The sequence below is a fragment of the Clarias gariepinus genome, chromosome 11, assembly GCF_024256425.1.
Source record: "Clarias gariepinus isolate MV-2021 ecotype Netherlands chromosome 11, CGAR_prim_01v2, whole genome shotgun sequence".
In the NCBI taxonomy this organism is placed as follows: Eukaryota; Metazoa; Chordata; class Actinopteri; order Siluriformes; family Clariidae; genus Clarias; species Clarias gariepinus.
The window spans coordinates 6529706-6554957 of record NC_071110.1 but is presented as its reverse complement, the minus strand read 5'-3'; the positions used below and the strand labels follow the sequence as shown (position 1 = coordinate 6554957).

The following is a 25252-nucleotide window of genomic DNA, read 5'->3' as shown; positions in this document are numbered from 1 at the left end:
TTAACTTTAAAGCACTTTTTGATTGTTTGCCAAATGCAGAAATGTTGATGTACAAGTCTATTGTGTTTCTGAAAGTTAATGGGCAGGTGGGCAATACTATGGACCAGTTAATGGACTGGAGTGTGGTGCAGAAAAGGAACAAAAAAATTGTGTCTATGAGACACGACATAATAATATTTTTAAAAAAATCTATGTTTTGAAGTTTAAAGTTTTTAATGCTTTAAAACCTCTTAGAACTATATCTGCTTAAAACAAACCAAACACAAAACCATTCTGTCTCATGTAATTGATTAGAATTTTAATCGCAAAGCCGTAAAATTAGAATAGAATCAAGTCCATTGACCGTGCAAGTGGCGAAACTTTTGCTTTAAATCCTTTTTTCTTTTTATGCTAAAAATTCTACTTAAATATTAAAGAAATGTATCATCTTTACTTTTACACCTTTTAGAAATCAGGTCATCTGTTTTTTTTTTCCTATAGATATTCACAGAACAGAAATTTTGAATAGGGGTGCTCAAACTTTTGCAAGTCCCCAAAGATTTTTTATGGCACTTGGCAGACACCCTTATCTTAAATGTATTATTATTATTTTTTATTTCAATATACATCTGATCAGTTGAGGGGTGGGGGTGGGGGGTTGGGGGGATCTTGGTGATGTTGGGGTTTAGGCCTTGGACCTTCCAGAGCGTGGTCCAATGTCTTTACCACTGAGCTACCGCTTTTAAATCCTTAATATCCCAATGCCTTTACATAGACAGTAATGAACCATGTTTTGTAGATCTGCTAATTTTTGTCTATGTACAGGATATTAAACCTTTTGCTCTTATAAGTGAAAAGAGACCTTTTAGAGAGATATTAGTGCTTGTTGTGAAGGGGGTGTTTTTTCAAACAGTTACTGTAAAGGCATGCTTTCTTATATTCATTGTTGAGACATGATATGATATATATATATATATATATATATATATATATATATATGAAAAAAAAAAGCCCTAAAGGGCACCACAATCATGCAATCAGCCATTAAACTGATATGGTAATTAATCAAAGCACATAATCTAATCCAATTTAAACACAAAAGGTATAATGAGCTCTTCAGCCTTCCTGGTTTGAATTGTAAGTAAATGTCTAAGGCGGCCAGGGCACCGACATGGAAAGACTGGCCCGGTTAATAACAGCCCTTCTTCAATCTTTAATAGAATGGAATGCGAGTGCATGTAAATGCTCCTCCCCGAGCATAAAAACCCATCCCGGGGCAAATGATGACGGCACACACAATACTTCAGCACAACAAGTCCAGGCGTGGGCTTCACCACCGTCTGGGGAATGTTTCCCCACACTGACGCCTAACCGGGGGGCCTGAAATGAAAAAAGCTGATACAAAAGCCTGAACGAGTAATCTCCATTTATTTTATTTTATGATTATTAAATTTACTCTCAATTATCTTTGGTCAAATGTGGTATATTGCCTAAATTAGTTTTTTTTTTGCGTTCAGAGTATCTATCAAACTCATCTATACAAACGAAATGAACATTAAATTAGATTGCATTCTTGGGCAAAAATAATCCCAAGAAGAAAATATCATCTCATTGCAATGTTTAATGCTTCAGCTTGATTTGATATGTTTATTTATTTATACCCAATTTATTAAATTATTAATTTTTATTGCTGATTTTACGGTGTTGACAACAGTTTCTGGGGTTGCATCTACAAACCTGCACTCTTCAACAACACTAAACGATCTAAATTTTAAATGGCTTTTTCTTTAGAAAATATGCTCACAACAGTACATACAATATAGGAGTGCTGTACTGCTGGATATATAGTACGGCTGTGATGCAATTATAGGCACAAAAGGTTGTGGGCTTGAATCCCAAACAGTGTTAAATGGAAAGCTAATGCGCACAATCCATTGACACAAACACCAAGTCACACCCGTGATCAGGGGTCGGAGAGCGATGTGAGAATCTGCCTTGTGCCATACAGTAAGTGCATTTACATTTAAGGCATTTAGCCAGAGCAGCTTACATTTTTATCTCATTATACAGTACATCTTGCTTAAAGGCCCCAACAAGTGGCTGTGGGGTTTGAACCTGGGACCTTCTAAACCATAGTCCAACGCGTTAACTATTATCCATACTGTAGTTCAAATGCAATTAACTTAGAAGTGATTAATAAAGTTTCAAAGAGTTGTTTAAAATGACATAACGGTATAAGATGTGTTTTCCTAATGAAAGTGCCTCCGTGACAAGGTTTTAAATGCATTTTTATGAGACAGTTGCTCTCTCCTAAGTATGGTGGATCGTACTGACCTACTTTCACCTATACTACAACCGACAGTGTAATTAACAACCATAAAAGTTAATCATCCCCACTGGTGGAACATCTCTTGTCCAATCAGACTGCCTGGTCAGAACTAATTGTTGTATAACATTATGCTTCATGGACATTATTATTATTCAGAACATTTATGATTCAGCCACTTAAAATACTAATAAAATAAACACGAATGAATCACATTTCACTTAACAGAATTAAAAGTAAAAACTTTTTTGACAGCCATTTCTAGATTAGTTTATTGTTGTTGTTGTTTTTTGTTTTTTTTCCCCTTCCCCTCCAATGCAGTATTCGGTCACGCTTCTGGATGTAATCAGCACTGACACAAACTGAACAGGGTGACAAATGTCATCTTTGTTGCTGCTGTCACCGCAGATACGGAGTTACACAAGACTCACCCCTGACGTGCCTTCATGCAGGTTTTATCCATGTTGTTGTTTCTTTCTAACTTCCTGACTTTAAAAAATGTCACAGTCTACAATTCAAGCTGAGGCGTCACGCTGAGGGCCTGATTGGCCAAAAAAGGTGAACACAAACTAGCAAAAATAAGGCTTGATGTTTAAAACCTGCTATTTAATAGCACTAACTTGCACATGAAGTCATTTTTCTTAAAACTCCTTAAAACTCCTATTAGACTCAACAAATCACATTGCTAGTGCTGACTCATTATATTGATGCCATTTTATATTTGTAAGCTTTGGACAAAAACTCCTAATGGTACATAATGGTACACCTAATGGTACTCCTAATGGTACATAATAATTAAAGGTCTGATATTGTACAGTTTCAAGGCCTTTTAAGGTCCCATCCAATGTCTGTTAATGCTGCAGCTGACATATTCCTCAGATGGGGTAGGGGTACTGTAGCTCAGTGGGTTAAGGGTCAGGATTAATGATCAGAAGGTGGGTGGTTCAAGTCCCAAACTCTGTCAGGCTGCCATTGTAGGCCCTTGAGTAAGGCCTTTAACCCAGTTCACTGTGCTGTACTATATTTTTCTTAATATACACCTTACACTCCCTCTTTTTCACGCTTCTTCCAAACGTGCTGTTTCAGTGTCTATGCAAAAGAGCTACAGCCTAGCCCCGCCCCCTGCCAGAGAACAGCAGAACTAAGCAACACGGGTATCTTTTTATATGAGGTCACAATAGGTGGGAAATCTAATTTCTGGTAGATAAATAAACACGAAAAAAAAAAAAGAATACCATGATATAAAATATCAGGATTTTTTTCTCTTAGGTTTGTATTTTGTTTTCTCGCACTGGAGACCCATCCGACTGTCTAAAAATGACTAAAAGGTGAATTTAGCATAATAGGTTGTCTTCAAGGAAAAGGGGAAGAAGAAAAAAAAAAGACATCCTATTCTGCTTGTGTGAAAGACAATCTTCTATAAATGCTGTTAGTATATCAGCATTCCTTCTCAGGAAATCAACACCATAAATTTGTTTTACAACCCCATACGCAGGTGATGGAAAATGCAGAAGAGGTTTGAGGCTTCAGGTCTGCCTGAATACAGACAGAATGATTATTAGACCAGGGAAAACGAAATACAACGATATTTAAAAACATTAATTAAAAACAACTGTATTCCATCTCCATACCCCAAATGACGTCTCTTATTCCTCATGCTAACTTTGCGTTTATGATGTCTGTAGCCCATCTCTCCGGCTCGATCCGCGCAGCACGGATGAGCCGCAGAAGAAAGCTGATTCATTATTAAATGGTGCTGGAGTTAAACTGCTTACAGGCCACTTTCGAAACCACAGAAGGCATAAAACGCTGCATACAAGCTCTGGTGGTTATTGTGATTTAATTTCACTCAAATATCTTTTCATTAAAGACACACACAAACATACGGTACACACACACACATTTTAAAACCTTCCAATACAGTAATTGTTTTTGCACAGGTCGCTTTTTTTTTGTCTCGGTTCTATTCATTTTGCATTTCAGACGCTCGAGCCGTGACTCGCAGTGTACATGCTGGCTTGAAGAAACTGATTAATTAGGCATGGCAAATGATAAATGAGACAGAAGTAACACAAATAATTTGTTCAAGCTGACAACATAACATGACATGATGAATGATTGTTGAATTGGCTTTCTATAGAACAAATGAGTTTTCGATTCAATGATTTTTTTATGTTTTCATTAAATAATGTTTCGACACTTAGCAATTACTGCTTGATTGTTCATTGAAATATTTATAATTAACGATCAGATAGACAGATGTCAAATATATATATATATATATATATATATATATATATATATATATATGCTATGTACTTTGATGCATATGTATACTTTGATGCATACTTTGATTACATACAGTGTGTACTTTGATCAACATTTTTTAATTTTATTTTGCATTATTTGTGAATCTATTTAGATTTATTATTAATTTCTATTACTTTTATCCTGTAAGGGCTTAAATTTGGCTTTCCCTTTGCATATTTAAAATATGCAACATCAAAAATGCATAGATTTTTTTTTTATAGAAATTGCATAAACACTCCGACGCCTGACGCAGTTATAGTTTAACCCGCTATGATTAAACACACTTGAGATCAAACAAAATGAACCTACAAACTTTAACCCAGCCTCGCTCCCACGATCAGCCTAGAATCTGAAACGGCAGTAAAGACATGAATAACAACTCCACTCTCCTAGAATCGCTACGCACATTTGCAAACAAACCAAAGTGAGAGCCAACATGGTAACACCTGGTACCTGCAAACACTCTGTAATCCGCGCAGGTGTTTTATGGGAATCCGGCGATTTCAGCATCACCGCCTAGACACCCTAATGTTTTATATCAAGCGCTGCAGATGGAAAGGCGCTGACGGACACGCTTCCGTTCCTTTCACGGCTCACGGCTGCCTGCAGTGAAACCCACAGAGCTCAACAACAGCTAAGAGTTTGGGCTAAACTGTAATTATCTCAGCTTTAACACAGGCAGCGGGATCAGATGTGGAGGTGAGCGTGCTCGGAATGTCATTCAGCCGAGCCACAGGTAGTAGTTTGATAAATAACAGGATGCAAACAGACGCGATAGGAGAGGCAAAACGCTGATCTCGGCACATCTGCTCAATAGGACGGAAAAGAAAACAGCTGGTGCGACTCTCACTGAAAGTTTAAGTGATATACTTCTGAAGGCCTGAGACGTATTGTTTTGAATCAAAAACTGCGTTTGAAGAACAGGGGATGCATTGTTGAACGTCGGAATAGGTTTTGGGGATCAAGTATTGTTTAGGAATCATGTTTCTGAACATTAAATTAAATATGCTACGTTTTTCACCTTTACTTTTTTTGTAGTCCATATTTATATAAATGCCTTTTTATTTCTAATGTTGTTAAAGTCTAATAATGTTTATGATTATATGTCATTGGGGCTACTTTTGTATTTAATATATGACACTTTAAAGGGTATTGAATTACTTTATAACACCATGATCAATCAGAGAGAAAATCTAATAAATGACAAAGATTAGACTTTTATTTAAGATTTGAAAAAAAATATTGACATGTAGTACTTTTCAAAAGTCTTAACCCCCTCATTTCTTCACATTTTGCTTCCAAAAAGCCAAACTTTCTTAAATGTTTAATGTAGTTTTGAGGAATAGCTCTCCAGGCTTCCTGAAGGACATGTCTAGCCCTCACTTCTATATACTGCAAAATTCACTATACTGCTGCTGTTGAATGCTGAGTGGCTGGAACAGACGAGAGGGGAAACGAGGTTGCTGCTGCAGTTGTTACATAAAGAACCAATTTAAAAAAAATAGCATCTTAAGGTGCTTTGCAGCCGTTATTCGTTCACTAATTCATCGCAGAGCATGTGCACACACACACCCACAAATGATGGGCGTTTTGAGAACACCAGTTAGCCCAAATTGCAAGTCTTTGAATTGTGGGAGGAAACCAGAGTACACGGAGGAAACCAACAAAGCAGGAGAACATGGAGAACATGCACACTCCAGGCACACAGACCCGAGGCTGGGATCGAACCCTTGACCCTGAACATTGCAGCCTGTAACTGTCAAACCTTTCTTCCCATTTATTTAATGTATACATCAATTAATTTAATTCAATATGAAGCAATGGTATCCGTTTTGGTTTCAGGGAAAAAAAAAAAGGTCATCATGCTAACTCTATTACTATAATTACCAACATCATCACATACATTCAGAAAGTTGGGCCATCAACAGCTCTTGCTGCTATAATAGCATGAGAGAGCAGAGAGAGGCTTTGACTGCCAGTTTGAAGAGCCGTGTTTTAAGGCAAATTGCACTTCACAGTGACCTGAACAGCTCCGGTGTGTCCATACGCAATAATAACACACTGCACTCTGGACATGAAAATGATAGCGACAGGGAAAGTGGATCGTCACTTCCACATTTTCGTCTTCATCCTTCAGATCTGGATGTTTACTGCATCTGCTCACAAGTAAACAAGTTGAGGACTACACGAGGAAAAAAAAAACTGGGTCATAACAGGAATAAATAAATAAATAAACCAGGATCAAAAATGCTTTTTAATTAAAACTACATGAACTTATTTAAGGTGGGACGTTTGCCATCCTAGCCGTGAGAGCCAGGAGGCTCAGGCAGGTAGAGAAACGGACAAAGGGAGGACAGAGACAGAGAAGGAAAGACAAAGCATGACAGCAGGAATGGGAAACAAAGCACAGGGTACAGGGAGCATGAGTGGAATCTGTCAGCGGGGACGTCTCCAGAGTGGATTAAGGATGTGGAGACAGGCCGTGCCTCTAAGCACTGCAAAACAACAACTACTCGATTCCATGACTTGTGTGTACTCAGGTAAGCTCTGCTCCCAGGGCACAGACGCTCAGTTAGACAAACACGTCAAGAGAGCGCCGCAGGCTAGAATGTCCACACAGGACACACACACACACACACACAAAAAAAATGACCCTCCAAGACCTTTCTTTAAGCCAGAGAGCAGGACCTGACCACAGGCATGAGGGATCATTCTGGTCAAAGGAGCGAGCTTATTGAATTTACCCACGTCTTCAACACTGACACGTCTCACAAGCGACATCACAAACCATCCTGCCTCCAAGATTACAATCTGTCATCTCCTGTTTTTCAGCTAATCCCACTCCATTGGCACTTTTCAAGGCCCAGCATGCTGCTTTTTCTTTCAACCAAGGCCAAGAAATAAAGGAAATAAAGGACGAATTTCAGCAAAAGAAAAACATCCTATTCTCTTCCCATTTAAAGCACAGAAATACAAACATAAAGACATAAGGATCTTAAACACTCAAGGGAAATGAATCGTTTTGTAAAAAAGTGAAAGTGATAGTCTGAGATATTTAGTATGATAATTCCAAGAAATGCACCAAAATACAGCATGTACAGAAGTACAGTGGATAAAACTTTTTATTAAAAAAATAGAAGTCAAGATATCTTACCATATACAGTATAACCATCACCTAAATTTTACTAAAAGTCTTAGATGATGTGTTTTTTTTTTTTTGTGATTTGTTATATTTAGCTCAGTTTGGAACAGGTTTATAAAATAAGGTTACGTTATAAGGACTTTCTTTTTAATTATTTTCTGATTAATTTCTTGGTTATTTAATTAAGCGTTCATTAAATACTGCTTTTAAAATATATGATAAGGAAAATGATTACATTTTAAACCAAATTATACAATTCAAACACTACTACTACTAACAGCCCGCATTTATATTATAATGCATATTATACTGAAAATAAAAAATAAAGTTTTATGTTGAGATATGCAATATCTGAGATGATAATTTTGTCAAAAAAGATGCATTTGATTTATTGTATTAATAATTAATTTTAATTGATTATTTCTTATCGCCTCCACAGTATAATGCAGCAAATTGCAGAACAGGCAAATATCAGATGTTTGTAATGTAGTGTACAGTAGATTCTAGAGTTCAAATCATATTTTTCACATCTGAAATTCTGGACCATAAACCAATTCCCATAAACATTAAGTTTGAGCCAAATGCACATACAGTACCAAAGTATGCATGTTCTCGAAATTGTTTCTAACATCAGTCAAATGTCGATGTTACAATACTTACTGACTGGCCAAAAAAGGCCACAGTTCAAAAACGGACTGCATGAAGCAAAGAAAACAACTAAGGAGACTACTGAAACCAATACTATGCATTATCAAAACATGAAGAACAGTAGTGCTAACTCAGTTATGAGCAGGAACAACAACAAAAAACGCATGGCTGACCATGATGTTGTTCACTTTTGATAAGATCTCTATATAAATACACTCACTGCAATACATTACCGTTTCTATAGTAACAGCTCATACACAGTGACTTGTTGCTGGATGCTACACAGGATTAAGTTCACAATATACTGATTACGTGCAGTTAGACAGTATCGGGCGGTATTGTGGCGTTAATTAGACTAATTCATAGTAGTTGTTTTTTTTACACAGATATTGGATAATCGTATATATGTTTTAAATCAAGCCAAAACTTCAGGCTCACCTGGTACCTAATACAAGCCTGATATTAACGGGATGTTAGACATAGCATGGAGTTTGAGATGTTTGCGGTCACGTTAGCGCTGACAGGCATTCACTCAGATTTGTTTGCAGTCTGATGGAGAGGTGCTGATGTCTCAGGAAACCCTCTGGTCTGTTTACACTCCACTTGTACCTGCTAGCTAGTCTGTACTCGTTACAACTCATAGAGTGCTCACCAGGGGAAAAAAGGAGGAAAAAAAAAACCTTACCATTTAATGCACATGGAATGTATTATCCTGAGACCACTGCATGGCCGGCCAGCCACACACTCGCTCTGCCTCCTGTATTCTTGCTGACTCGGGGTGACTCTTTTATTTGGTCATTGTTCATTCTCTATTGAGTAACTTTTCTCCTGCAGACAGTTGGATTGCTTGAACGTACACAGCCTGGTCATGACTTTAAATGCCACGACTACTCAATCGTTATGAGGTTGAGCTGGGTTTGTATTAACATCTCAGAGTGTAACCGCTGCTAAGAACGACACTAGTCTGACAGCAACCAATAATGCGATGACATGAAACTCTTAGGACAGTTTGGAATAGTGGCAATATCTTATACGCATTTTTTATTTTTATTTTTTTTTTTTTTCCCCTGCACCAACCTGGTTTGTATTGATGAATGACATTAGCAGAACATTATTATTTTCTAATCGCAAGCCTACCATTAAAGAATCCTTATAATATACAGCACAGTACACTGCCTGGTCGTAAAATAAAATAGTCACCATTTCAGAAGGGTCTAATAATCGAGCAAAGAAAACAACTAAGGAGATTTGAAATCCCGGATCTGGATTAAGAACCCAGCAACACATTATCAAAACCCTTTGTGCAGTAAAACCGGAGCTATAAACAGTGAAAGCACTAGCATTTTCATATACACACACAATGTGATGATTGGGACTCAACAGCTGTGTGGTCATAAAACCGCTGGTTAGTACGACTCATCAGAAAAAAGGCTTTAATTTGCTAAGAGTATGAAGATTAAAACTTTGGAGCAATAGAAAAACGTCATGTGGTCTAATGAGTCCAGATTGACCCTATTCCAGAGTGATGGACACGTCAGGGTAAGTAGGGAAGCGAATGAAGCGATGCACCCATCATGCACAGTGTCCACTGTACAAGCCTCTGGAGACAGTGGTATGATCTGGGGTTGCTTCAGTCACTCAGGTCTAGACTCAGCAACGTTATGAGGCAATAAAATAAAGTCAGCTGATGACCTGAATGTACTGAATCACCAGGTTATCACATCCATGATTCTTTTCTTTCACAGTTATAGTCCAGTTTGCACGGCCTACGATAGGGAATCTGTTAGATCTGATATTAAATCAGAGTAAAATTTCCAGAAAACAAAATCATGGATAAAAAGTCATGGTTTGCATTTTGGCAAGTTCTTAGATTCACACTGATTCACACCTACTGTAGGGGCAAGTCACAAATCTACCAACTGGGATGAGTTTGGGAGGTGTGAAGAATCCAGAGAACCTGAAGAAACCTGAAAAACCCCACTGGAGACCAGAGTCTGTAACCGAAGACTGAACCGAGGATGCAGTACGATATGAAAACTTCAAAGGATGTCCGTAAGTGTCAACATAAATTTCAGGCAATTTGTGTTTCATTTAGCTTTTGTAACGTTTGAGTTGAGCCGAAATACAAAAGATCACAGTTCACCTTGATCACGTACTGTATGTAGTGCTTCCTGATGATGTCGGGTATTACTACTATTAATAATAATAATAATATTAATATGGTGTAATATGATCAGTTCATGATAAATGATATACAAAGTGCTAGATTTTAACAATCTAAACACTTTTTGAAAAACTAGCAATATTTGGACCATCACAACAGAAATATATTTAAAAACACCTATATATATATATATATATATATATATATATATATATATATATATATATATATATATATATATATAAATGATGCAAATGTGTGCACACGCACACACACACTGCACTCAAATAAAAAGCAGGGGAAAAAAGAGAGGCAGTTACTTTAGGCTTTTTTTTATTTGGCATTTTTTGCCTCTTTCAATTTTTTCTTTACAGCCACGTGAAGGTGGTTTACGAGCGTGCACTGACACAAACAATTCCCACAATCCTCACAAGTAAAGAAATAAAACAGCAGTATTTATCAAGGTCTTTTAACAACTGCAGCTGAACAATGCTGCGGTAGGCTCCGGCGCCAAGCCGCACTCACAACACCCTCCCACCTCCTCTTCTTCTTGAGTGGTACAGCTCTCAGCCCACAGCAGAGAGTTTTTGGCAGCAAGAAAATGACAGAACACGCCTGTGCCTAGGTATCATAACACCAGGCTTTCTAACGCTGCCCTTAAATAAAAACAATAATAAAAATATTTTTCTTTTTTTTCTTTCTTTTTTTTTTTCAGTTTATTAGTTTGCACAGCATTTTAACAAACTCTATCCATTCCTCTTCATCACTTATCCTGTGTAGGATAAGCGATAAAGGTATGGGATATGGGTATAGGGTGTCCTAGAGGACAAGACCGGGATCGACTTTGAATAGAGTGCCAACCTATTGGGTTGCTGGAGGGAACCAGTGTACCCGAAGAAAACCTAATAAGCAGTGGAAGATCATACAAACTCCATGCAAACAGACAGGAGGTGAGATTCGAACCCATAACTGAGGAGGTACCACATTAACTTTAATCTCATGCATTTTAATATTCAAAATATTCAGATATTTTATACCATACATAATATGGAAATCTCTAACTTTTTTTTTTTAGCTATGATTCTACTAAAGAAAGAATCTGAGTTTGTATTAAGTATATATAATGGATGTATATTAGTATATATATTATACAGTATATATACTGTAAAACTTGACATTCAATATTCATTAATAATTTAAAAAATGTTAAATTTTAGTCTTTTATCAAGCCAAATTTTTAAATAAGTGTTCATTAACATTAACATTATTAATTAAAAATCTAACAGTACTAATGTTAATGATTTATGTGCAATATCTCAAATTCATTTCAATGCAAACGCAAGTAAAAAGCATCCTCCTTGTCCCACTTCATACATAAACAGAATCAAAATCCAGAATCTTTAAAATAACTTGGCTCGTTCAGTGACAAAATCACTCCTCTTGCAAGTACCTGAAACACACAAGCTCTGATTTGTGGCTAGAATGAGAGAATTTTATATCCACATATGGAGCAGGAAAGCATGGATTGGTTTCCAGCACCAGAAGTAGCACAAGTATATTATTAGTGTCTTGAGACAACAATGATATAACTGAAAAAGCGGCGTGACCATGCATTCACCAGTTAGGCTGAGGTCATTAGCGAGCAATAAAGCATGAAGAAAGCTTCACTACGGCCCACCTATAAAGCTGAGTGATAAGTAGCCCAGGTATGTGCGGGTCGACCCCGCATGAGGTCACACTCAGGGTGGTTTGCATGTTCGGGCCTCTCCGAAATGCCTTTGCACTCATTGAATAAGCGGTGCAGGTGGGGGTGGCCGTTTTAGTCCTGCTCACAAGCTAGACATCCCAGGGGGAAGATACAGACACTCATCAGAGAGCCGGCGCTAAACATATTCTTTAGGGTCCTGCTGTGTGCTAATCCTCCTGATCCTATCATGGCTAATCCACACGAGTAGTGCAGATGTGATCCTCTCTCTTAAAGGAGGAAGCTTACCATTAAAGAAGGCTTTAAAACAACTTGACAGGCTTTTTTTTATCATTATCATTATCATTATTATTATTATACTTCACCTGAAAGCCTTTTTATCTAAAAGCCTTTGATCTTACAGGCCTCTTTTTGAATCAAGCGACTGGACCATTACTATGAAGTTGAGCTGTGGCTTGCCTAAGCTGAATATTAATTATGAAAAGGCACAAAAAAAAAAAACATCCTTAGGATTTATAATTAAGTTTGCGTCATTAAATTTGAGCCCGCTCAGGAAAATAAGTGTATGAACACACTTTAACTCACTGTTCTTGTGCCAGATTTACTGTCGCATGCAGTCTGTGCCAAATTCTGCAAAGACACAAGGCCTTTTGTGACAGTCAGGAAGTAAATACATGCATATGCATACAGAGGGAGGTTTTCAGCAAAGGACATGAAAAGGATTCACGAAAACGGCGTTTCTCAAAACAACTAGGCTACCTGCTAATCCCACTGCAGTTACTGGTACCGTTAGATGATTTGAGTGGTGGGAGGCCAGAACACGCTCAGCACCTCTCAATACCGAGCTCACATTGCTCAGAAAGAAAAAGAGAAAAAAAAATGGTGTTTGTTCTTGGACAATCATAGCAGGAGGTAGGCCTAAACTTTAATGCCATCAACAATGTCTACAAAAAAAAGCCACTTATAGAAGCACCCCATTACTTCTACCCTGAAAGTGGTAGGCTTTTAAGGTTTTCAAGTATGCTAGACAGGAACAAAATGCACAGAGTGACTCTAGCAGGAGAAAAGTCTAAAAAGTGAAGACTGACATGAAAAGATTTAAAGTGCATGGCTTTTACAGTACCTTAGTCAAAAAAAAAAAAATCTTTACTTAATTCATCTCAAGCTGGAAAAATTCATTTGTACTACCTTCCTACCAAACATACCAGAGCATGGAAAAAATAAATAAATGTATAAATAATTAGGTGCTGTAAAACACAATGGAATTACAAACATTGTACCTTAAGCCACACCACAATCCCCAAATCGCCCCAGCCCAAAAAACCTCACTCACTCACTCACTGTCTATACCGCTTCATCCTGTATTTAGGGTCGCAGGGACCTGGAGCCTATCCCAGGAGTCTTAGGGCAGGAGGCAGGGTACACCCTGGACAGGATGCCAATCCATTGCAGGGCATACACACATACACACTCATTCACACACTACGGGGGGGAGGAAACCAGAGTACCCAGAGAAAACCCACCAAGAATGGAGAGAACATGCAAACACAGAGAAGGGAATCGAACCCGGACCCTGGAGGTGCAAGGCGACAGTGCTAACCATTTAAAAAAAAACTGATCAGCTAAAACCATTTGAGGATAAAAGAATTTATTATCCAAAGAACCTATAATGAATACTTTTCTAATCAAGTTCCAACAACTTGCAAAAATTGCTTGATGATGTATATACAGTAAAACCTCCACTGGAACACCGTGCAGCTTCCTTGTGCTTCCATTTTAGGAAACTCTGGCCCATAATGTATCTACCACCTCCTTAAAGAACCCTGTAAGAACCATTTTAGGAGCCTAATAACACTGTATTTCCAATGGATCCTTAAAGAAGACCTTCAAGACCTCTTTTTCATAAACAACAAACAGCAACCTTTTTAGAAATTATTTGAGGTCCTTAAAGAAATCACTTATTTTTTCTTTACTTTTTTGGACAAGATGAAAAAAAATTCCTTTGAACATTTAAATTGTTTGAACTCAGCCATGTTTGGTGTTTAACATTTCTTCTTAAGTTTTGCATGAAAACATAAAGCAAACAGTAATGAAAGTTTGTGTCACCCACAATCCTCACTGTTTTCAGTTCTTTGCCAAATGACTTGGTTTAAAACACGTGACAAACGGTTATTTATGTAACCGAGTTAAACTTACACAGGATTGCTAACCACAGTAACATTTAGAAAGTTAGGAATTTTGCTTTGGGGGTGGGAGGATGGTTCGGCAGCAATCTTGGATGAAATCTCTTCCTTATATTTTCACTTTGTGCAGTTTGGGGTTACTTTTAAAATTTGGGGGTCAAAACCTTAGTAACTCACTAAGCTTTGCTTTTTTTCCACTAGAGGCCCTTCCTGATGCAACCCTCTATCATTATTATTATTATTACTACTATATTAATATTCAGCTCTAACGGTACCCAGCACCCCCAGCGGTTGTTTTCAAGGCTCTAGCTGGGTCATGAACCCAGACTATCCCTCCAGCAGACAAGAAACCAACCACTAGGCCACCAACACCTTGCAGCCCTAAGCTAAATATTTTACATAAATGCATAGATTGGTTTCAAAAGTCAAGCTGGCATATGTTTAGCAAACTTTAGCAATCCAAAGAAGTCACAGATCTACAGCCATTCATTTTTTTTTGTCAGCTTTGCTAGAGTACGTTTTTCACATACTTGATTACATCAAATCAAATATCTTGCCGAGGCTGAAACCAGACCTCAATAAACCAGTTGATGATCCCTGTCCTAGAGTTTACTTGCTAGAAATAAAACCCATCTGTTTACATGTTCACAATAACAGCGAGAGCGACTGTCAAAATGTGAGAGAGAGAGAGAAATCACTGAAAACTGTGTACAATCCTTGCCTCTTAACCTCAGCCAACATGAATAAATAGTATTAGACAATCTCTTACCGTTGTCTTCAATGGAGAAATGGAAGATGTCACTGGTAGCATTGTCTCCATTTCGAAGAACGTAGCATATGTGCATGTCATCAATGTCAGCTAGAGGAGAGATGAGCAAATAAAAATAAAATGAGTGTAAGTATATATGAACAGTTCTGTGCAAAAGTCTTGACCTCCCTCATTTCTTCATATTTTGCTTCCAAAGAGACAGACCGTCTTGTATTTTTAATGAAGTCTTGAGAAAAAGTTTTTCAGGCTTCCTGAAAGACTTTTTTGGGTCACACTTTTGGCAAGTTTTTGGCTCTAATTTAAGTCCTGTTTCTGTACCTGAACAGTTTCATATATATGTTTTTGTGCATTAAGCCACACACAGTGACCTATGAATTGTTCAAGCATTTAAAAAAAACATCTAATTTAAGGCATGAACCAGTGAGAAACAGGTGTAGATGATAACAGATGATCAGGCCGGTGATTAGTACACTGGTGATGCTGAATGCTGAGTCGGGTTGGAACAGACGAGAGGGGAAATGAGGCTGCTGCTAAGGTTGGTACATAAACAACCAATTTTTAAATTGTATCTTTGGGAATTTTGCAGCCTGTCGCAGTAAAACACGTGTCTCCATTTCTTTTATTTACTTTATGTATTTAAATTAAATATTAAGAAATGAGGGGTGAGTAATCTCATACAAGTCAAACTGTGAAAGTTCTCTTTATCATCAACTTATTCGCATCTCAGATGAAAATACAGTATAAGTACTGTAGTTCTGAATCACTACTTTGATCCTAGGGTATATAGCATGGCACCATTTCATGCACAAAGGCAATGAATATACTGTATGGTAAACCTCACTTGGAACTATCAATAGTCCGTGAGTGTATTTTGCCATGCCTGTGTTTCGTGACATGATTTTAATTTATTATTTATAAAATACAAGACTTTATATTATAAAACTTGACATATTCATTGCTTTCAGAATGACAGGGTCCATAAACAACAGCAAGTCTCCCACTGGTCTAAAAGTCTTTATCATTTTGTTTTTTAACCTTCTTATGAGGTGAGACTTTGGAGCCTGGGCATTTTAGAAGAAGAAAAAAAAAAAAGTGTTGTATTTACAGCCCAGGTCACCATTATTATTTGATGGCAAAAAACTGTTTCTCTAAAGGGGAAAAGCTTATAAAAATGTAAGTCTAGCATTTCCTAATACCCACAAGGGAGCAGCAATTTTATTTACTGTGGCTTTTTACTCAGAAGGGGTGAGATGCCCTTAAAATATTAAAAGAAAATGCTGAGAAAAAGGAGATGTAGTGGTTGGCTCAATTATCTAGTTACAATTTTTTTGCTGGAAGAAAAGCTTTGTTTGCCTGGACGTATGATTGGTATGACTGCTTGGCCTAAAACTCGTTACAGTATATACCCTTATAGATCATTTAATAACAGGAATTAACTAGAATTATACAAGACTTCCAACCTCGCAGGCAGGAGCAAAACGAAATGATTTTTATCATTTGTTTTTCGTTATTCTCTTTATACTCAGTTAAAGGTATATTACATCGATTCATTATTTATTCATTCTTCGAGAAAAAGCTGGGTATTAGGCAAGAAAGCACTTGATTTTTTAATGCACTTAAAACCGATGCTCTCCCTAGAGCTTCGCCTCCATATCCAAAGCTGTATATTAGGGATGTTTCAAGTTTTATACGTTGCGTCACGCAAGAATAGGATACACACATCTCTAAGCAACCAGGTCAATAGATTCAAACTATTCAAACTAACGTTAACCCTAGAAAATTTGACTTTATAGATATTTTCCACTTAACCTTGGCACAACCGTTCATCTTGGGTGTAAGAAAAAAAATGTCATGATATAATTGTGGAAGACATTTCTATGATACATTATATATTATTCTAAAGGATTTTTTTTTATTACACTCACTGTCCACTTTAAAAGAAACACCTGTGTATGTATTTATTATGCGGCAGGAGCACACTGTACTGTGTTAAATCCTGCAGATACGGGTCAAGTGCTTCGGGTTAATGTTTAAACATGAGAACAGGAAAAATGTGATCTCTTATGTGTGATTGTATAATTTTGTACTTAAGTCTCCACCAATTAACAGTAGGGAACCTCAACAAGGTGGGCCTCATGTTAATAAAAATGCATTGCTTGTTAAACTCCAGAGGGTTAAGGCACTCATCGGAAGGTTGTGGGTTCAAGCCCCAACTGCAACAGGTTGCCATTGTTAACCCTTTAATAAAGTGAATGAAGAATTTTACTGTATAGTAATGTATATGTGAGTAATAAAGGCTTAACTTAACTTTTAACCTTTCAGATCTTATAACCCAGAATGGGTTTAATTTATGTTCTTACTATACTGTATCACTCAGATCCTCTTTTAAATCTGGTTCCTCTGACAGTTTCATCCTCATGTCATCTCATGGAGTTTTACTTTGATCCCATGACCTCCAAATTGATTGTTAGGGACATATTGATAATACTTTATTTACTTTTTTTTTTACATTCATATCTTTTAAACTTTTCTTCCTGTAAAGCTGCTCTGTGCCAATGTTATTTATTAAAATGCTATATAAATACAATTGAAATAAACAGATAGATAGATAAATAAATAGATAAGTAAGTGTGGACACTTGAGCAAGTGGACAATGCGTGTCCGTACATCAATTATTTAATAATGGGTGGGGGAAAGTTTAAAACATTTTACAACATTAAAATTAAATATCACATTTGGGCATCAAATCAGCTGCTTTAATTCTACTTATAAACCAGAGAACAAATTGTATGTATATATATAAAACTGTGCTAACTGTGATGCATTTAGAAATTGTAAATATTTTACCTTGAGTAAATGTGGTAATGGTGGCATTTCCCTTGCCCAGGTCGATGAGGTAGCCGTGTGCCGCGCCTACTGTTACTCTAAAGGTCACAGCTCCATGGGAACTGTCTCTGTCCTCGGCCTTCAGTGCTTTACTTGTGATCACAAGTCCTAGGTGACCACCGGGCAGCGTTTTCAAGGCCGTCCCACCCTTGTTGACGACAATCTGCGGAATACCGTTGTCTACAGAAAGAATTGTGATTTTCATCACCTGGGGCTTACGAGTCTCAAAAACTGTATCAGGAAAAACGTAAAAGTCAGAATGAGTTCCGTCTGTGACAAAGAACGAAAAGCTGTCGTAAGCAGACTCGGTCCCGTCATGCTTGTAGCTGATCATGTTCTCGTTGAGATCCTGCTTGGTGAAGGATGTGATGGTTCGGGTGTTGTTGAACAGCAGCTTTCCATGAATGGGCACCTGAGTGATGGTGAACTTTAGGTGTCGGTCGACTGTGTCACGATCCTCCACGGTTAACTCAAACGGAGTGATTAGCTTGCTCTTCCCTTCGTTAACGACCAAGCCGTGGATCGTGACCACAGGCTTCTTGTTGTCCACGTCCGTTATGGAAATCCGGAAAGTGCGAAACACCGGATTGTACCCGTCCGTCACTTCAAACTCGAAGCTGTCCATTTTAACCTCGTCATCTGCGGTGTGGATGTAGTAGATCTTGCTTCCAGCCAGTTGGAGCTGGGTGAAGGAGCTGATGGGCATGCCTGGCGAATCAGTGCACTCCAGGTGACCTCTGACTGGAGCTCGAGTGATGGTGAAGACCAAGTGCTCGTCTGGGCTGTTGAGATCACTGGTGCTGAGCAGGTCCGTGTTCAGAGTCACTCTGCCGCCTTCCTTAAGAGAAACGCCTTTGCTGATAACTTCAGGGAACACCATATCTATTCCACCGATTGTTACATAGAAGTACCTGTCAATCAAAGGATTGATGCCATCCGTGACGTCAAATTTTATGAGGTCGCGTATTCCTTCCTGTCCGTTATGGACGTATATAATCAAATTTTCATCAATGTCACTCTGTGTGAAATTCATTCCAACGGTTATGTTTTGGAGCGTTCCAACCGGTGTCCTTTTTTGTAGTATTCCCTGATTGGGACCATATCGGATAACATAAGTCAGTGTGCTGTCGTTTGTATCCAGATCGGTGGCTTTTAAAACTTTGTTGGTGATTTCCTTGATTTCTCCTATCTCTATTTCAAGGCCGTCGTTGATAGCCATCCTTGGTGTTTCGTCATCCACTGGGATAACCATAATTATGACAGTCTTTTCCACGGTAAATTTACCATCAGTGAGAAGAATTTTAAAACTGTCTTCGGTGGTTTCTGAATCGTCATGCTCATAAACAATGCTAGAAGCCTCTCTTATCTGGTCTAGAGTAAAGTTGGTTACAGGAATAGTACCAGTGGTCAACTGATTTATAATGAAACCATGTTTTGGAGGTTTAGTAACAATAAATGTCAGCTCGTCTGTTGGAACATCCGCATCGACACCATTCAATATAGGAGTGTCAATGACGACGTTCATGCCTTCCATTACTACAAACTCTCTCATATGGATCTCGGGCTTTTCGTCATTAGATGGTATAATCACGATAGGAAAAAAGTGTATCTCAGAAAAATTTATTCCATCTGAGCACCTGAAAGTGAACCTGTCCTCCACGGGCTCCACTCCTTTATGAATGCTTTGCACATAATAGATATGATTTTGTTTGATGTCTTTGATGGTGAACGCGCTGATAGCAGTTCCAGACCTGGATTTCTCTGATCCTGGAGCAGGTGAGATGTTCTCCAAGTAGCCAGATGTGGGCTGAACAATGATTGTACACAGCAAGTCATCGTTAGGAGTGTCAATATCGGAAGCGCTTATGTGGGCTATTTGGATGACATTTTTTTCACCTTCGACAACGTTGAACTGGTGGCCGACAAACACCTGAGGAGACTGGCTGTCTATTGGCAGGATGGTTACGTGTACTCGAACACCCTTGATTTTATTGCCGCCTACAGTCCACTCATCAGACATATCCGTCAGGGTCAAGTTAAAAAAGTCCTCTTTTGTAGTAAGGCCAATCTCTCCACTCGTGTGTGCGTACACGACAAATCCACTTATGATGTCGGCTTGGGTGAATCTGTTGGCCGGTATGCCGTTGACCAGTATTTCACCAAGAACTGGCGGATCCTCGACTATAAAGGTCAACCTCAGGTCATCTGTGTCTTCATCTCGTCCCTGAATAACGTTAGCTGTGATTTCAGTAGCTCCGTTTTCCAAGACGTCAATATAGGAGCCGATCGTGCCTTCTGGAAGGGTTATGGTGGGAGTTTCGTCATCAATAAGCTTCACATTTATCTTAATGGTAATAGTGACAACATGGACGCCGTCGCTCACGTCAAGTTGAAAGAATTCATTAGTCGACTCGTCTCCGTTGTGGGAATAGGAGATCCTGCCTTGAGAAATATCGTCAAGTTTGAACGAATCCCCTTTGGTCAGATCAGTGAACATGTACTGTATCTTGCCATGTAAAGGAGGTTGAGTGAGCGTAAAGGAGATCTTTGTGCTGTCTGTGTCTGGGTCGGTGGTGTCAAGCTCAGAGCGTGTGATTACATGAATACCTCGTTCTAACACGGTGAACCCTGTGTTAGTAATCTGGGGCGGTTTGTTGTCAACAGGTTGCAGGAAAATCGTGAACGCACCATCGACACCATTTCCTGCCGTGTCCTCAACCGTGTAATGGAACTGCACTACATGCGGAGTTATCCCTAGCTCCAGATCGGGAGGCTTGTATGCTATTTTATGGTGATTTATCTGCGCTTGAGTGAACTCTGTAACCTCTATATTTGGGCTTTCTGTGAGAACAATGGCTCCCAGAATAACAGGGTTGTTCTCATCCGTGTCTCTCGGCGGCTGAGTGACGGTGTATTTCAAATCCCTGTCCTCGGAGTCTAAATCGGTGTAGCGTAAGAATTTCTTGCGGAGGAAAGTGAGCTGGTATTCGTGTACGGTCAGCTGCAAAGTGGTGTCAGGGTAAAGCTCAGGAGGGATGTCATCCACGGGGAGAATTTTGATAATGAAAGAGTTCTGTCCTGACTGATTTGGCGGGTCGTTGTCGTCCTGAACCCGGAAAACAAACTGATCCGTAACGGTTTTGGTGTTATGTGGGCCGACATGTCTGTAAAACAACTTTCCGTCTGTAATGTCTTGCTGCAGCCACTCTGTCACTGCTTTCTCATACATCTCGTCTTCCGAATTGAACCTCCACGTGGACGGGTCTTCCGGAGCATCCGCCTGACGAAGCAGCACCTCTCCTATAATTGAAAAAGGCTCCTCCAGGACAAATTTAATAGTCGAATCCTCTGAGTCGATATCAGCTGCGCTGAGCATTAAAGGTGAAATGGGCATCATCTGGTTTTTTAACATCACCAAACCTGTGTTGGCATTTATAATTGGTGGCTCGTCGTCAGTTGGCACCACGGTTATAGGAAAAAGAAATTCCACTTCATGTTTGCCGTCTGTCATCCGGAAAATGATATTGTCACTATAAGTGTCACTGCCATCATGCTGGTAGACGACAGATCCGTGATCCAGATCTGCCACGGTGAAGAATTTTCTCCCGGAGCCGATGACTGTGAGCTCGCCGTGCCTCAGTCCGTCAATCACTGTCACTCTGACATCGTGTAAATTGTCCTCGTCGCTAATCTGCAGGTTTTGAGAACTAGAAAGTGATCTAGTCTGCCCCTCGTAGAGCAGCTGGCCCGTGTTTCGAGTCACAACCGGCGCCAGGGTGTTCATGGGCTTAACGACGATCATAAACGCGAACGGGTCTGACACGGCTCCCTCTGTATCTACAACCACAAACTCGATTTGGAAAATTCTCTCAGAATCCGAATCTTCAGAAGGGGGCTTGTATGCTATTTTAAGATCTTGCAGATCTCCCTGATAGAAAGACGTAATGGGTAAATTCCTATCATCTGTACTGACGATATAGCCTTCCTCGAACGACAGAGGAGAGGTAATGTTAAAGATCAAGTCGTCAGACGGAGATTCGACATCTTCAGCGGCGAGCATGTCAGGGGTTATGGCGGTCATGACAAACTGGTCGACTTCCATCATCATCATGGAGACAAAGCTAGGTTTGGGTGGTGTGTTTTCCTCTCCTTCTTTAATACGCACCATGATTTGGAAAAACTCCTGTTTTATGACATTGCTCTCCTTGTCTTGGAGCTCTACATACATGGGGATGTAATCTCTGTTCGGAGAGCGCTGATCAAACGTGTGCCGATAACGTACATTCAGTCTGAGGAATTCATCACAGTTGAACATTTTTCCCAATTTACCGTCATCGATAAGCTTTCCATACCTGGGCAGGACACCGGTTCCGGCGAGAGAGGTCACTTTACATTGGTACATGTTTCGATCATAGGTGAACTCTAGGATCTTATTGTCAATAGGGTTACTTGTTCCTAGAAGCTTTTCAACCGTCAGAGGCATGTTTTTGATCAGTATCTCCAGCTGAGTGAAGATCACTTCAACCTCCATCATGAACGGGATGATGACCGTGTCGGTCTGGGTGTCGTACCTTAACTGGAGTCGAACCCTGTCTTTGGCTGGACTGCGGGATCCGAAGTGGGAATATTTCACATCACTGGGTCCGAACTCGCATGGGAACTTTTTAGGGCTGAGCTGACCCGGTTTCTGCGACAATGGGTCGTTGTCCAGGACTGTGATGGTGCACTTGTCTCCAGGTCGGACCTGCAGGACTAAATCATTAATCGGGTCAATGAACACTGATCTGCCAAAGGGAACCCGGATTCCGTTGTTGGCCACCAGTATGGCGTCCTCTGAGAGCTCGGACCTGTGGCCGTAGCTCAGTCCCAGGCTGTCGAACCCGCGCACGTAGGAAACCTCCAGCAAACTCAGCGCCATAATAAAGCTCCACACAGCGCTCTCGGATCTGCTCTGAGCCATCGTGCAGTTCAAGCCACAGTCTCGGATATATCCAAAGAAGAAATCACAAAAATCCACACACGCACAACTAGGAGAAATGAACAAAAAAATAATAATTATTATAATTAAGATTAAATAAGAAGTAAAACCGCGCGGTGTTGTAAAGCGCGCGCCAACGCGTCCGCGTAAAAGCGCACCATTCTCCCCCTGCGCCTTCTGCGCTCCCGGATAAACTTCATGCCCGAAGAAGTGAGGCGACCCAAGCCACGCCCTCCTCCCAGCCCATTGGCTTACCCTTGTGGCGGAATGCGCGAGCTGACTTATAATTGGACGCGCGGACCGTCTCTGAGAGATAGAGGGCGGGACACAGAGACAGCGCTGAGCTCTGAGGGAATGTTAAGTCTTTCTACGATCAAAGCCCAGAAAAGACTTTCGCTGTTTGTTTGTTTGTTTGTTTTTTTCATTAACTGTTTACATTACATCTGTACTGTTTTTTTTTAAATAGATAAACAACAAAAACATAATGATAAGCATTACAAACAATATAATATCAACAATCGTAATAATAACGGTTATAAAATGAGAAGGAGAATTAAAGGAAAGAAAAGAAATCTTTTTATCCAGCTATTATAATGCTTTTTATAAAGCATAAAATGTATCTATGTTAACAATTTTAATGTAATGGAAATCACATTCCTGATCTGAATACCAATATTAAATCAATGCAATAGATATATAGTCAGTAAACATCTTAATATAATCTATGTACACATTTTAAAACTATTATAATATATTTCTTTTCACTTTTATAAGTTTACTTTTCTTTTGCATTATTTATTTTTAAGTTCTTTATATACCCAAGTTGTTTATTTTTGTTTCTTTTAATAATTCAAAGTGTTGCTTCAGCTCCCTCTAGTGGAAGAATCTTGAAATATTTAAGCTGTTGCTTTGCTCAGAAGTCACTGCGCAGGTGTTGGTGTGATTTTCTGATATTGTGTATAAATAATTGATTAATGTATAAACGGCACTGCATCCCACAGCAGATCTATTTCATGGTAAACAATCAAAAAAAGTGTGTGTGTGTGTGTGTGTGTGTGTGTGTGTGTGTGAGAGAGAGAGAGAGAGAGAGAGAGTTAAATATAGTTACAGAAGAATTAAGAGAATGAGTAAATGTGTAAGTGAATGTTTAAGTGATTGAGTGTTTAAGTGAGTGTTTGAGAGAGTGAGTGAGTGACTGTTTTTTTAAATGAGTCGGTGTGTGTTAGTGAGTGGTTTTTGAGTGTGTGAGTGAGTGTTTAAGTGAGTAAATTAGTAAGTGGTTGTTTGGGAGAATGATTGATTAAATAAATGTTTAAGTAAGTAAATGAGTAAGTGTTTTTTGAGTGAGTGATTGGTTCTTTGTGATTGTGATTGGTGAGTGAGTGATTGGTTCTTTGAATGAGTGAGTGTGTATGTGAGTGAGTGAGTGAGGGAGGGAGGGAGGGAGAGAGTTAGTGTTTAAGTGTTTAAATGAGTGAGTAAGTGAGTGAGTGAGTTTGTAGTTCTTTGTGTGAGTGAGTGTTTAAATGAGTGAGTGAGTGTGTGTGTGAGTGAGTGAGTGTTTAAGTGAACGAGTGAATGAATGTTTAAATGAGTGATGTCTTTTATCTACATGTGGTTCTTTGAGTGAGTGAGTGAGTGAGTGAGTGAGTGTGTGTGTGTGAGTGAGTGAGTGAGTGAGTGAGTGAGTGAGTGAGTGAGTGTGTGTGTGAGTAAGTGAGTAAGGGAGTGAGTGTTTAAGTGAATGAGAGAGTGAGTGTTTAAATGAGTGAGTGAGTTTTTAGTTCTTTGAGTAAGTGAGTGAGTGAGTGAGTGAGAGAGAGAGAGTGAGTGTTTAAGTGAACGAGTGAATGAATGTTTAAATGAGTGATGTCTTTTATCCACATGTGGTTCTTTGAGTGAGTGAGTGAGTGTGTGTGTGTGTGTGTGTGTGTGTGTGTGAGTAAGTAAGTGAGGGAGTGAGTGTTTAAGTGAATGAGAGAGTGAGTGTTTAAATGAGTGAGTGAGTTTTTAGTTCTTTGAGTGAGTGAGTGAGTGAGTGAGTGAGTGAGAGAGTGAGTGTTTAAGTGAACGAGTGAATGAATGTTTAAATGAGTGATGTCTTTTATCCACATGTGGTTCTTTGAGTGAGTGAGTGAGAGAGTGAGTGAGTGAGTGAGTGA

General features: G+C 39.1%; 1 protein-coding gene across 1 annotated transcript in view; it reads right to left on the bottom strand.

Moving 5' to 3' along the window:
• Positions 1–23072, bottom strand: part of frem2b (FRAS1 related extracellular matrix 2b) — a 118027-nt gene extending 94955 nt beyond the window's left edge. The window contains exons 1-2 of the mRNA XM_053506752.1: positions 18074–23072; positions 15227–15316 (exon numbers count right to left, since the gene is read on the bottom strand). Of these exons, the coding sequence (XP_053362727.1) occupies positions 15227–15316; positions 18074–23072 (5089 nt within the window). The remainder of the gene's footprint in view (positions 1–15226; positions 15317–18073) is intronic.
• Between the last annotated feature and the right edge of the window lie 2180 nt (positions 23073–25252).